The 15419-nt window shown below is 45.9% G+C and overlaps 1 protein-coding gene across 2 annotated transcripts in view; it reads left to right on the forward strand.

The window, feature by feature from the left end:
• The window catches only part of CSMD2 (CUB and Sushi multiple domains 2), a 567571-nt gene that overhangs the window by 505585 nt on the left and 46567 nt on the right, over nucleotides 1-15419 (forward strand). For both annotated transcript variants that reach the window (XM_038377510.2, XM_038377512.2), the window contains 6 exons: nucleotides 2237-2422; nucleotides 3304-3498; nucleotides 5119-5292; nucleotides 5737-5910; nucleotides 10889-11062; nucleotides 12564-12752. In XM_038377510.2, coding sequence (XP_038233438.1) covers nucleotides 2237-2422; nucleotides 3304-3498; nucleotides 5119-5292; nucleotides 5737-5910; nucleotides 10889-11062; nucleotides 12564-12752 — 1092 coding nt within the window. The remainder of the gene's footprint in view (nucleotides 1-2236; nucleotides 2423-3303; nucleotides 3499-5118; nucleotides 5293-5736; nucleotides 5911-10888; nucleotides 11063-12563; nucleotides 12753-15419) is intronic.

The raw sequence follows: 15419 nt of genomic DNA on the forward strand, positions 1-15419 counted from the left end.
TTAACTTTAGACCCTTTTAAAAAGAGATACCCACATGTGCCATTGTTTGGTGCAGGGTCCACCCCAAAGCGGCAGTTCCTACAAGTCCTGTTCTCTTCTTCCACCTCCCTAGCCTGTTATCTTCTTCCACCTCCCTAGCATTTTGCGGTGAGGATCTGTTGGCTGCTTTCTAATGGCAGGGTAACATTGCACAAGCTCTCCATTCCCATTTGCCGTCCTATGCCAGTCCAGACGGGCGGGCTCTGAGTCATCAATCCAAATGGACCAGCTGCCGTCTTAACCCGGACTCGAGAGGAGTGGGGCGGGAACCCACTTGTTATATTTGGAGGCGAGCCCCAGACCACTTTTGCAGCCACTGTGAATGCTGATGAAGAAAAGGGGATTGAGAGACAGCCTCTGCTCGCCCAATTTTCCAGCTCTGTGGGCGGGGGAAGAGGTCAGCATGACGTGCAGTGTGTTGTACAAAGCTCGGAGCACGGACACACACCATTCCAGTCTGCCTTTTGTTGTGTGACAAGCTTCTGCGTCCACTCCCCTCTGTCCCCTAGGATCAGCCCCCTTTCTAAACCCTCCATGCTCTCTCTCGCTCTCTCTCTCTCTCTCTCTCTGTCCCTGCCCCTGCTGCCCCATTAAGCCAGACACTTTCAGGGCCTTGGACTCCAGCCCACCACACTGCATAAGAATGGCCATATTGGGTCAGACCAATGGTCCATCCAGCCCAGTATCCTGTCTTCCCACAGTGGCCAACGCCAGGTGCCCCAGAGGAATGAACCGAACAGGGAATCATCCAGTGATCCATCCCCTGTCGCCCCTTCCCAGCTTCTGGCAAACAGAGACTAGGGACACCATCCCTGCAGCCTCTCGCTTTACACGGGGGAGTGCTCAGAAATCAGTTGGAATAGACTCGTTCAGGAAGTGTTCTCAACACTGCGGCACCCAGTTGTCAAGGGCAGCCTCGCCTCTAACGATCTGTTATGCTTAGTGTAGTAAAGTGGTCATCACAAGGTTAACTGGGTTACCCAGAGTACATGGGGATGGAGCCATGTTCTACCCATCCCTACTTTCTGGTTTTCAGTGGGAGCTTTCCCCCCACTCATTAGGTGTGGTGCAGTTGAATAGAGCAGCGAGTCCCCCATTCTGCAGTCCTGTGTGTGTAAAATGTTATTTTTGTGGCACTGAACAGGTCCCTTTACAAAACACAGCAATAGAGACAGAGGCTAGTCACAATGCATTTGTCTGTGGTGACCTATTCATCCCGGGAGCCAAGAGGTTCTGGAGCTACGTTTGGATTGGTTTCCTCTTCCTGATGCTTCAAGAACCTGACCCATAGGGAAGCAGGGCCCCATCAGGAAGAATTTGGATGGGTGCCCCTTTCTGCCTGGACTTGGATAGGTGAAATGAAGTGGAATCAGAGTGTCCCCTTCAAGCTAGGTATCTTGTCTTAACTCAGGGTGTGGATTCCTGCCCCACAAGTTCTTGAATGGAAAGGGTTAATTAGAATCTCTGTTTCTTGGACACTGAACTGACCACCAAACCATTCCCTCTGGCTACTACAGTGAGCTTCTTAGCAATAACAGTGCAAGAGCCTTCTCCTCTGCAGCTCCAGTCACCTTGAACAGCCTCCCTGCCTCACTCCACTTTGTTGACTCCATCTAATTTCACCCGTCATCTGACAACCATTATTTCCATCTTGCCTGTAACTCTAAATTTAGTCCTGCCTCTGCCACACTAAACCATACAATTTTTGTATTATATAATCCCGGCATGTCGTACAGTTTAATTAATTAATGCTAGGAATACATTTTGAGGTCCGGGGTGCTATAGGATCTAAATACAAAGGTCATTTTCTTATTTAGTTTTGCAGCTCTGTTTGTTTAAATGGTGGAGCACTTTGTGATATATTTAGTATTATAGGCACTGTATAAAACGTAGGTCGGGGTGTAATGCCATTGACTTTAAAAAATGGAGCGGCCCCAATTTACACCAGCTGAGGATCTGGCCTTTTGTGTTTATTAGAGATGGGCCACAGCACTGAGTTTGAGTCTGGATTCAGAAATCTCAAAATTAGGAGTGGTTTGGATCTGGGAGGTTAGCTCAGTCCATCATGGCCCAGCTATGAATCCTTGATCTGGCTTGAAATCCCCACCGGTGGAGGCACCTGGAGTGGGCCCAGTTCTATTAATTAACCATCTATCAACATTTCAGCTCAGCGGGCAATATTTTTCCCTCTTCCCAGCTATCTCCTGTGGAGTGCCCAGAGCCCCAAAGAACGGAATCGTCTTTGGCAAGGAGTACACTGTGGGTACCAGAGCTGTCTATCATTGCAATCAGGGATTCCACCTGCAGGCTGGAGAAGAGTCCACCACAGAGTGTCTGCAAACAGGGCAGTGGAGTAACAGCAACATCCCTCCACAGTGTGTGGGTGAGTAGCCCCAGCTGGGTCCGGGCACCTTATCCGCGAGGTGGTTTTAAAAGGCTCTCCAGCCAAGGGAACGTTACATTATGGCTTTGTTTCTGGTCTTCTAAAATATGCATCACTGCCCTCCTCTCTGCTGGATGGAACGTGTGTGTGAGCGCTACAATGTCGCCCTCTAGGGGCTGTTCGTGAACTCCACAGTGCATTTTTGGGATGATTTTTTCAAGACCCACCTGCCCCTTGTAACACTCTGTAACCGCAAAACAAACAAGAAAAATTAAGGACCCACCCCAATGTCTTACATAACTTATGGACAGCCCCTGAGTGGCAAAGCCCTAACATTACCCCACTGTGTTCCACAGGTTATTGCCGGCTGTTTTGTAATTAGCTCTGTTCAGAGGTTAAAATCAGATATTCAGGCAAAGGACAGAAGAAGCCCTGTAAAAAGAGGGTGTGGTGGCCCTTTAAGGGAGGCTGCAGGCCCAGTCTAGTGTCTGTCCAGTTTCCGCCCACGCCAAGGCACTTCTGGGAGGAATAATGCCTGGGAGTTGTAGGCTTTGGCAGCAATGCATGCTGGGAGTGGGGGACAGAGACGTGAAAGAGCTTCCTTTCCCCTGACCTCTCTCTTAGCAGGTATCCCCTCTCCCCTTCCCAGCATCCATTGCTACCAAGCCACCAACTCCAATCAAACCTAGAAACTACGTCCCCCAGAATTTCCTGGTTCTGGGCTGTAAACGGTGGGGCTGAAGCCTTCCTTAAAGGAGCAGCACACCCTGTTGCAAGCCGTGAGGCAGAAGGAGCCCCAAAGTGAAATCATTAATTCATTTCCGTGTTTCTGCTTTTTCCCCCCCACACTTTGCTCCCCCACTGTTGTGGTGGCTGTTCAGCCGTCACCTGCCCCGATATCAACAGCATCATGGTGGAGCATGGCCGATGGAGGCTGACCTACGAGACCCAGTACCAGTACGACGCCCAGCTCATGCTGATCTGTGACCCTGGGTACTACTACACGGGCCAGCGGGTCATCAAGTGCCAGGCCAATGGGACGTGGAGCATAGGTGACCCTATGCCAACGTGTAAAAGTAAGGATGGCAAATCTCAGTGGCCTATTCCTGGGCAGACTGCAGTGTTAAACATCTTACAGAGGAATCTGTTTCCCCCCCCCCACCAAGCCCACAAGCCCCCTTCCTTGCATGCACACTCACACCGACCCCTACCCTTACCCCTGCCTTAGTTGCTGAGCTGCTGAATTCCTCAAGTAGAAGGAAGCTAGGAGCAAGGGTTGGACCACATGTTGATCTGCTTCTTAATTTAATTGGAACAGCTCTACATGGACCCAAATGCAATTGTCCATCCTTTGCTGTCAGATTCCAGCCAGCCAGCTGTCACTAGCGCCATAGTGAACTTTGCATTTAAAACCAAAAAAAAACCCCTACTTTAAAATCATACTTGAGCTTCCAGTCTGACAAAAATGCCAAGTTTACAAGAGCAAACTGTGTAGATCTGTAAATCAAAATGCTCTTGGCAAATGAAGTGACTCCTCCAGGCACCCTGTCTATCCTGATGCAACTGCTGTGTTTTAGATCTTTCCTTTGTGAAAGGTCTTTTTCTCTCCTTAAGTGCAGCTAGAGACAGAAAAATTAGACCTTCAAAATGGCACTTTTACTCAACCTTTGTGTCTGGAGATGCAGCTGCCGACTTCACTGTCAGATGCAAGATTTTGCTCTTGTTGGCATTTCAGGGCTCAACCTGTTCTGGGAATGAGTGAGCTTCCATTCTGCCTCATCGGGAGCATTATCAGCTAAATTCCAATTGCAGAATCTTGGTGGCAAGAGAGGAGGCTGAAAGAACCCAGCTCAATCCTCAAATCTCATGTTGAGTTGGAAGCATTAGAGAGTTTGAAAATATTAGAGACTGGCCCGACAGAAAGCTTGAAGAGGGTCAGATCTGAACTTTATGGGCGGGACCTCAGTCTAAAGCTCGTGATAACTAAACTTTGAATCCAGACATTCCCCCCAATCACTGGGGAAGTTTGGAGTGTCAAGTTTGGGCACCTTCCCTGGAATATATCTTTTGACTTTTAAGGCAATCTGGCAGTCACCTGAAGGGAATAAATACGGATGTCTCTGGGGTCACACTTCTGATGTCAACTTCATAGTTTCTTTAGAACTCTGGTTGCCCGAACGTTCATAGATTCATAGAGTTTAAGCCCAAAAGGGACCAATAGATCATCTAGCCTGACCTCCTGTATATGTCAGGCCATTAAATGTCACCCAGCTACCTCTGTATATCTACCCAAAAGGCATCTGAAATACAAAAATATAGGGATTGCCAACCTGCATCAGACTGTCTAGTCCAGTATGCTGTCTCTGACTTTGACCATTGCCAGATGCTGTAGAAATCCCATACTGAACAATTATGGAAATACCAGTCCATAGGGGATGTTTCTTCCTGATCCCCATCAGTTAGAATTTGGCTTATGTCCTGAAGCATGAGGGTTTATACCCCATATGTTTTCATCTTGTGTCATGTAACTGTGGATGTTCTCATTAGCCACGTAAACATCTAATCCTCTTTTTCTAATCCTGATAAATTCTTGGCCTTAGTAATAATTTGTGACAATTAGTTCCACAGACTACATTGCATTCCAAAGCATTCCCCCAGCTGCTCTTCCTTACTGCATACTTTGGGATTTCTTTCAGTTATCTCCTGTGGAGACCTGCCAACGCCTCCCAGTGGGAACAGGATTGGGACTTTAACCATCTATGGCGCGACGGCCATCTTCTCCTGCAATACTGGCTATACCCTGGTGGGGTCGCGTGTGCGGGAATGCATGGCTAATGGGCTTTGGAGTGGAACTGAAGTGAAATGTTTGGGTAGGTGCTGGAGTGATATCTGTGTAAAGTGATGAATTATGTTTCACAAAGGAATGAGAGACCAGAACCCCATTCAAGAATTTATGTATGTGCTTAAATCTCACTCCCACTGAATTCAAAGGGGTTTAAGCACATTTAAATGGGATTTGAGGCTCAGCTGATCGATGAGTGTAACAAACTTTGGATTGTGAAGATGAAAGTGGTTTATAAAACTGATGCATTATTTTTATTTGTTGCTATTTTATTTACTAGGCCCCTTCACCCTCTTAGGAAATGCCCCCGGGCCTGACCCCAAAGCACATTCCTGTCAGTGGAAAGACACCAATTGGCCCCATAGGCCTTGGATCAGGCCCCATATCCAGAAATGGCAAGTCCTTTGCTTTGTTGCCACCAGCCCATGCATGCACACAGTTCTGAAAGGATTCCCTTGTGTGTCCCATCCAGCCGGACACTGCGGCATACCCAATCCCATCGTCAATGGGCAGATCAATGGAGAGAACTACAATTACCGAGGCAGCGTGGTGTACCAGTGCAACCCTGGCTTTCGCCTCATTGGGATGTCGGTGAGGATCTGCCAGCAGGACCACCACTGGTCTGGAAAAACTCCTGTCTGTGTGCGTAAGTATGTTGTCAGGTTTATTTAGCCCTGCTATTGAAGGGACAGAGGCAGAAGCATCAGGCCATTGTTCATCTAGGAGCTCAGAGACTGAGAGAGCAACTGGAGGAAAAGTCACTTGAACAAGCAAGGAAGGACTGGTTGGAGCCTGTTGGGGAGGGAGCATTTTGCATCTAGGTGATCAATCGAGGTTTCAGCCCTAGTGTGAAATGATTGCCAGCTAGGCTTGTATTAATGATTGGAGGTTGGGAAGATAGTCTCAGTCTTGTTCCTATCTCCTACAATAAAAAAATCCCCCGTGCCCCTCTGAACTGGTACTGGTGTGTTGCATTGCCAAGGAGTTAAGTCAGCATGGAGGCTACTTGCCATCTCATGCCTGCAGCCGGTCCTTCCAGCTCAAAGTTGAGACACATGGATGAGAAATGTTGGCTGCAGCCCATTCTGTACTGTTTGTCCTCTCCTTAGCTAAGCACCAGCCTCAAGGGCTGTGAATCTGGCACCTTTCACAAGCATTAAAACTCATTTCAAAAAGGGAGAGAATAAAATGTAATCGGGTTTCCAAAAGATGCCCTGAATTGGAAGCAAACAAATTAATTCTCAGGGCGTTCCAAAGAGCGAGAGTGATTTCAGCCGCTGTGCTGGGAACAAAATCGGACTGGCAAACTGTGTAAGCGAGCATCCTCATTTTGCTAACTTGTGATTTATGGGCTTTCTCATGAGCTGTCCACCTGCTGATTTTGTGCCTCTAATCTACCATCCGTTCAAGAGATCCCTACTGCACAAAGAATTTCTCCTTGCTAAAAGACCTGTGGCCAGATTTTCACAAATTGCCTCCCTCGGGTGCACACAACTATTGTGAATGCAAAATGTGTGTTTGTATGCACAAATATCTCACCTGCATGCACAAGAAAATACTTTGTATGTGTAGTGTGAGTAGCAAGATTTGAAATATTGACCGCTGATTTTCTGTGCACATTTCAGTGTCAGATCCACAAGCCCTCTCACCTTTTTCTTAGGTTTATTTTATTTTTCTTCATATATTTTTAACTGATGAGGGCTTATGAAGTTGCTGCACTTGTGTCTGTGCTAGAAGACCATGTCCTAGGCGGTACATTGGAATGGAATAATACCATTCTATATTTTGATCTCAGTTCCACTGGTATCAAACTGGAGAAACTGTATTGAAGTCGTATAGAAAAACCTCCATGGCAAGGGCGGATCTCTGCCTAAAAGATAACTTGTGGTTGAAGTAGAGGGTATCGGTCTGGATGTGGGGGTGACCAGGTGACATTCTCTGGACCTGTGTGTTGCAGGAGACAAAATCATAATGGCCCATTCTGGCCTTAAAATGTATGATGCTAGTCTGGGTTTAGGCCTGAGGCCAGAATCTAGCTCAAAATACTGATTCTCACCTCATTTACACCTGAGCAACTTTATAGACATCAATGGAGTTGCTCCTGATTTACACAGGTGTTAGTGAGAGGAGAATTAGTCCCTATCTCATGACACATTTTTAGGAGTCACCTTGCCCAGAATGTTAATTTTTCTTTTCAGTAAATAAGCTAATGAAATAATTCACTGGATATCTGACTATCATGTTAATATCTTCCTATCAACAAATGACACAGTCCATATATTTCATATCCTGATTTGCCAGTTGTTTGCTTCCAACCTCCCCTATCTCTGCTATAGCTTTATGTGCTCAGATGTGATAGCACCATCCATTTCAGAGCAAGATACAGAGCAGCCAGTAGCTGTTCTTCAAAACAATAAATAATACCGATGCAAGTTTACTGGTTAGCGATGGGCTCAAACTGCAAAACTTTATGGGTGCTCCAAAATTCAGAGCTGTTTGCACCCATTTTTTCCCTTCATTCTGTTATGAGGATAAAGGTCATATGAAAATTGCGCTCAGGCTCTGATACCAGATTTCGAATACACCCAAAGTGTGAGTGTTTAGCTGCAACATTTTGGTTCATCGTTACTAGCCATCTGTGAACCACAATGAGAAGCAGAAAACACATTTAGCCCGCGAGGTGTGTAATGAGCCCGGGCCAGTAAGTCAGATTGCTGGGTAGCCAACTGTTATTGACTGGCGGGAATTTTCAAACCACACCTTCAGCCAGTTAGATTAATTAAACCACAGCATTTGTAAAGCCCATGCCTTTTCATGGATCAGTTGGTTTCTCATGGAACGAATCCAACAGAAGATCTGTACGCCCAGCCCATTAGAATGAAGTGGGTCCCATGGCCTGACTGCATCAATCCACTTCACACTGGTGACCTACCTTTCAAACACAGGGGCCTTAATGGGACTTTCAGTTGCTTAGCTTAGTTTCATTTCCTTTTTTGGCAATTAAAAGCTGATTTGGCTGCTCATGGATTCGGAGTATCCTGTGCAGGGGCCTGATATTCAAAAGATGGCCTCAAAGTAATTAAAACTACAGCAGTCCTTTGGGGTAACATGCATTTAAAGTAATTAAAATGGAGCAATGTTGGGTTTTGAAAATAGATGCCTTGAGGCTGTGTCATTATTTGTATAGAAGCGGGGCATTGTGTTATCCGATCATAATTCCCTGTCTTGTTAATGTTTCTTTTCTTAAACCTGCTCCACAAGAGTTGCTATGCTATGTATGAACTGGAATTTGAAATAGGTGCAGTCTGGAGAGACTCTCCTTTTTATGTTGACAAAGAATCCACCACCTAGTTCACAACTGCTATAATAGGACCCTAATGATGACTCATGGATACCTCGGAGAGAGCATGACGTCTGCTTTGTTTAGCACCAAAAGCCTGTCAATATTCATGCTTCAAGGCCTAAACTAGTCACCAGCTAGGGTCCAGAAGAAATTTCTCTCCCTGTGGTATAGTCTTGCCCAATTCATAGATTCATAGATACTAAGGTCAGAAGGGACCATTCTGATCATCTAGTCCAACCTCCTGCACAGTGCAGGCCACAGAATCTCACCCACCCACTCCTATGAAAAACCTCACCCATGTCTGAGCTATTAAAGTCCTTAAATCATGGTTTAAAGACTTCAAGGAGCAGAGAAGCCTCCCTCAAGTCAACCATGCCCCATGCTACAGAGGAAGGCGAAAAACCTCCAGGGCCTCTCCAATCTGCCCTGGAGGAAAATTCCTTCCCGACCCCAAATATGGCAATCGGCTAAACCCTGAGCATATGGGCAAGATTCACCAGCCAGATACTACAGAAAATTCTTTCCTAGGTAACTCAGATCCCATCCATCTAATATCCCAACTCAGGGGATTAGTCCTATTTACCCTGAATATTTAAAGATCAATTACTTACCAAAATCCCATTATCCCATCATACCATCTCCTCCATAAACTTATCGAGTAGAATCTTAAAACCAGATAGATCTTTTGCCCCCACTGCTTCCCTTGGAAGGCTATTCCAAAACTTCACTCCTCTGATGGTTAAAAACCTTCGTCTGATTTCAAGTCTAAACTTCCTGGTGGCCAGTTTATACCCATTTGTTCTTGTGTCCACATTGGTGCTGAGCATAAATAATTCCTCTCCCTCTCCTGTATTTATCCCTCTGATATATTTATAGAGAGCAATCATATCTCCCCTCAACCTTCTTTTAGTTAGGCTAAACAAGCCAAACTCCTTAAGTCTCCTTTCATAAGACAAGTTTTCCATTCCTCGGATCATCCTAGTAGCCCTTCTCTGTACCTGCTCCAGTTTGAATTCATCCTTTTTAAATTAAATTTTAATTTTAATTTAATTGACCAGGTACATTATTTTTCTCACCTTCCTCTGTAGCATTTGGCACAGCTGCTGTCAGAGACAAAACTTCTGGTAATGGATTATCAGTCTGTTCCACCATAGCAATTCCTGTGTCTTCCAATCAATGTTGCTTTCTTATTGACTATTAAAGATGCCATGTTCTTAATGTGGCCAGAAGGCTCTTAGCTGAAAATCCTCAAGCTTCCTTTGAAACCGAAAATACTGCTATACTCTGGAGTAAAGGTCCCCAACTTCACTCCTTCCAGTAGGGTTGCTATGGCTTTAAATCCTTCTTTAAGACTTGTTTCTGTAGGGGTGTGCAAGCAGCTGTGAGCCAACCATGCTTCTCTCAGGGGGGTAGGAGGCCAACCAGCCATGAGCCAACCAAGCCTGTATTAAATCCAAGCCCTGTCTCTACTGGTTGTCCACATAATCCTATTGTTGTGTCCATTGTCTCTCTGTCCCCACCCTACCCCTTGCATTGTCTTCAGAACATAAGCATCCCACAGTGGGTCAGAGCCCTGGTCCATTTAGCCCAGCACCTGTCTCTGACAGGGGCCTATCTGCGCCAGAGGAAAGTATGAGAAAACCCCGCAGTAGACACTCTGGGATATTCTGCTGATGGGTTTCCTCCTAACCCCCATCAGTTAAAAGCTGATTTATGCCCTGGAGCCGGAGGATTTATGTTCCTTTCTCTCATCTCATGCCATTTGGATTGTAAGCTCTTTGAGCTAGGTACCAGGTACCTGATTTTCTTCTTACTGTTAAATCTATTTCCTCTCCCCTTCCTCCCCCCCCCCCGCCCCGCCCTGCCCAGTGTGACTGCATGGACTTCAGTGAGGTTGATTCCGATTTACACCAGGGGGAGCGAGAGAAGAATCCGGCCTCATGGCTTTGAATGTCTGGGTGGTGCCTAGCACATCTGTGGGTGCTCCAAGGATGAATTAATAATAATGGCTGGGATTTTCAGAGAAGCCTAGGGGCGTTAGGTGCCCAAACCACAGTGAAATGTAGTGGGAATTGGGTGCTGAACTTCCTTAGGAAATGCCCCCAGCGGTAACAACACAGCAGGTGTAAATGAATGTCATTCCAAAGACCTGGACCTTGATGCTGTTGTGGAATATGGTGGTATTTTCTTGGTGACCTTATTCCTTGAGAACTGTCCTTCCAGGCTCACTTTCTGCAACCATGGGGGGCCCAGAAGTAATGTCTCCACTTTCTGATTGTAGCCATCACTTGCGGTCACCCAGGCAACCCAGCCAACGGCCTGACGCAGGGGAACCAGTTCAACTTGAACGACGTGGCCAAGTTTGTCTGCAACATTGGGTACCACTTGGAAGGGGCATCCCAGCCACAGTGCCTGGCGAACGGCCAGTGGAGCATCTCCCTGCCCACCTGCCGCAGTAAGTCATCTTCCCCCTGGTCCTCATTCAACCACTGTGGTTGAGGCCTGGAGTGTATGAATGCCTCAGTCCCTTCAAAGGAAGCTGCTGCTGGAAGGGGTAGAAGGTGGCTAGAGCTATAGTCCAAGGATCAGAAATGCCTTCAGGCATAACTGGGTTGTGACAAGGGAATAGCAGCAGCTCGTCTTCTCCTTCCTCAAGCACTTGGGTGCATTAGAGGGGCTGCATGGGAAATGGAGATAGAAGAAGGGTTTGTTCCACGCACGGGGCAGAGCCCCTGGGCTAAGCACCAACAGGGTACTCCTCTTCTATTTTCATCGTGAACTTTTGATTTCTAGTTACCAACCCTGGGCCAGATCTTCCACTGGTGTAAATTGGTGCAGTGCCGTCGCCTTCAGTGTCACGTCAGTCTGTTGACGTGGGTGGAACTCCACCAGTTTTCACCAGCTGTGACTCTGGTCCAGGGAAAAACCCTTGCAGACTGGGGCTGGGTTTTGTTTTTCCTGCTTAGTCATTCCTTCAGCTGACATGGTGCAATGAAGGCAGCAGGGGGAGTGTAAGTGGGAAGCACAAAGAGGATGTGATGGGGGTTTTGCTGATGAAGGAATGGTGCAAATGCCACCCCCTGTGATCAAGATGAGTTGGACTTTGTTTCTCTCTGTGCCACATCCTTGGTTTCTCCTGGTTCCTGAAATCCAGTTAGGTGCCAACATGAGTCAACGTAAAGCAGTTTGCAACTCAGTGGGAACATAAGAGTGATGTTTGAAGGCCAAACATTCCTATGTGGCATAAGCAGATACAACCCTTCCCCCCAAATTCAGGGGCGCTGCACCTATTCACCTCAGAGCTGATCCCGATCCTGAGGCTTCACCCCCTTCCCCACAACCCTATCGAAGTGTGAATTGCTAATAAGAAAAAAAAATCACTGGGCCAGATCTGCAGCTGGTCTCAATCAGGATAGGCCCCTTTGAAGTCAGTGGGGATACACCAATCCATACCAGCCAAGGATCTGACTCAGAAACACTCAGTCATGTTCCCATATGCTAAACTCTCTTCCCTCTCATTTCCAGGGCTTCCTGCCTCCTTCAGTATTAGCATTAAAGTTCACTTACCAAATTCCCTCCTTCCCGCCCCTCCCCATCCCTGTCCTCCATTCCTCTACACTCTGTCAAGCCACTTATCTCTGTCTCTACTGCTGCCCGGTCAATGGCAAAGTCAGCTCTTTGTCAGCTGCTCGCTAACTGCCCAATCCTGCAGTGAGCCAATCAGCAAGGCTCTGTCTCTGCACATCACATGGCAGGATCAGGCCCAGAAGATGATCTCTTCTTTTAAATCCAATTATTTTGTTTGATTTTTTTTAAAAGACAGAAAAAAGAAAGAACCCAAACTGCAGAATGTGTGACTTGAGATTTCTTCCCCTTTTCCTCCTTGTTTGAGAGAGTCCTTTGTTCTTTGTTACACCCTTTGTTTTGTATTTTTGTTTTCTGTTATTTGTTTGCAGTTATAAACTGTACTGACCCCGGGCACCTGGAAAACAGCATCCGTCAAGTGCAGCCAAGTGGTCCTCACAGATTCAGCTTTGGAACAACTGTCTCATATCAATGCAGCCATGGATATTACTTATTGGGCACACATGTACTTTCCTGTCAGGGGGATGGCACTTGGGACCGGTCCCTCCCACAGTGTCTTTGTAAGTTGTTCAGAGCATAACCCTTTTGTTTAGGGCATTGCTAAAGAAGTCATACTCAAATGAACCATTGCAGCCTTTCATCTCAAAGGGTTTCCATCACTCTTTAGCTGAATGATGCCTAGAAGGTTTGATCCAAAGCCCATTGGAGTTAGTGGTCATCTTCCTATCCACTTCACCAGGCTTTGGATGGTGCCCCTAGAAGGGAAAAAATATGGTCTAGGGAGAGATTAGATTAGGTGGGGATCCTTTCACCCACCAATGAAATGCAGACGCCTTTGAGTCTGGATTCCTGACCCCATTCCGCTCCAGCGACAATATCGTAGGTGGCGAAGAGAAGCATCAGTTCTCCAGTAGATACCACACAGGGAATTTATAGCAAGGCAGCATGTAATTTAGCCACAGTAGCTTTAGCACAGCTCATACACATCCGAACTTCCACACACCCACTCACTCACGTCTTTGGAGAAAGGCAACGTCAGCTCAGTATCAAAATAAACACCTTCATTGCTTTTACTCTTTTGCAAAATGCATGTTCCAGAGGACTCGCTTCTTGAGTCGTGCTGTAGATTTTTTTTCCCCTTAAAGTAGCGTTAATGCTTTCTGCCTTTAAGTTAGTTACAGATATTTATAAGTAAAGGCACAGTGAAGAAAGATGGGAGATTATGTGCCAAGGCTTGGGTTAAGGGAACAGTCTGATTTGGGAGATGGGAACTCTGAGCTGTGTGGTTTTGAGCCAGTAGCCGCACCACTCAGAACTGATCAAAACAACCATCTTAATACACTCCAGGATGTGCAGTTCGGGTTCTAAGTACACTGCTCAGGTGTTGGAGAACTCTTTCTGTCTCATGAGACATGCCTATAGTGCAGCCTAGGTAATGCACCCTGTGGTGTACTATTGCTTATGAGTGCTTTATAGCTCACATGTATGTGTGCTCACACACACATTACTGTCACCTTAAAAGCATATTAGACCCAAGAACTCTGAGCCCAAACCAAGTCTGGACCCATATAACCCCAAAAATTGGTGTTTGGAAGGATGAGACACCATGTAAGAAAAACATTTTATAACAATAATGACAAATTTCAAGTAGTACACCATCATCCAATCCTATGGTGCTTAGGTACAATGGGGGAGAGGCAGTGTACAAAACCCATAGATACAAGATCTGTAATACAGTACGGGAGGTTCATACTAGTCAGGCAGCTGGGGACACTGGACTAGTAATGATAGTAATACCTAGCTCTTCATCAGTAGATCTCAAAGCACTTCACAGGAGATCAGTCTCACTCTCCCCTTTTTACAGATGGGGAAACCAAGGCACAGAAAGGCAAAGTGACTTGCCCAAGGTCACCCAACAGCAGAACCAGGAATAGAACCCATGTCTTCTGAGTCCCAGTTCAGTGCACTAGCAACTAATTCACACTGCACTTGGGGCCTGACTGCAGAGTCTTTCCGCTTATTGCAATGGGCATTGGATTAGGCCCTGAGAAAATGGCATAATTCACCATGTACCTAATGGTCCCCAACAGAAAATCCAAAGCAGCTAAATGGGTCATTGTAACCCGGTAAAGGTGATTGCAAATTCTATAGCCGCTCAGGCAGATAGAGAAAGCAGAACCTCTCTATGGATGTGCTCACTTCCTGCACAGCTAGACATAACCTTTCAGTTAAAGTCTCCGCAGTGGAACCAGTCAATTTTCCATGAAACACACAAAGCACTTAACAAGGAAGAAAGGCTATGTGGTAGGGACCGGGGTGAGGCTAAAAGGAAACACACCAGCTCCAGATGAACGATAGTTATTGATTTTCGTGTTTACATTCCTTCTTCAAGAGTAAAATCCTTAGGATTTCTTTTACTTGCAATTGGTGCATCTGCTGTTCAGGAGTTGTACCTTGCAGGACAAATAGATCAAACAGTCAGAAATGGAGGGAGACAATCAATTCTCCTACCTAGCCCCTTAAGTTTCATTCAGCTGAGCTGTTCCAAAGCCTCAATCTTTTTATTTTTTTTTAATTCATTTATTTATCCTTTTTCCACCAAGTCATAAAAACTAGTTTTTTGGCACATTTTCTTTTCCTTTGTTACCAGCATGTCACCATCTTACATTTATAAGCATGCTGCACAAGCCATGGGAAATTGACAAGTGATAACCACATACCTTAGAATCTATAGGCACTCAAATCAAATAGCCAACCTTCTCATACCTCGGTGCCTCAAGCCGGGCTCTTTACATCCATAGCCAAGGAGCTAAAGAAACGTAGTCCTGTGGTTTAAAAACATTGAGCGCCTACAGCTTCCATTGACTTCAGAGGATTTTATGGGTGTTTTCACCACCTTTGAAAATCAGGCTAATTTTATTTAGTGCCTGTAATCACTACTCATTTTTTAAAATGTAGATCCAGGAATCTTACCTTCAGGTAACCCAGGTTTGAACATTTTGGCTAGTGAGTATTTTAGAGAAGGAAAAAAACCTGTTCTTTAAGGGGTAGAAGAGGGACTCTGATACATTAAGTGAGATTTACCACAGCAAAATCTAGCACAACAGAAAAAATTTGTTCCAACCGTCTGTACAAATGCTTTACAACCCCTAGTACGGTCACAGATTTTTAGCTTCGATGTGTCTGCTGGAGTTTCCGTTATTGAATTGTTAGTTGCAATACAAGTT

This window comes from Dermochelys coriacea, chromosome 19 (genome assembly GCF_009764565.3).
Source record: "Dermochelys coriacea isolate rDerCor1 chromosome 19, rDerCor1.pri.v4, whole genome shotgun sequence".
Lineage (NCBI taxonomy): Eukaryota > Metazoa > Chordata > Testudines > Dermochelyidae > Dermochelys > Dermochelys coriacea.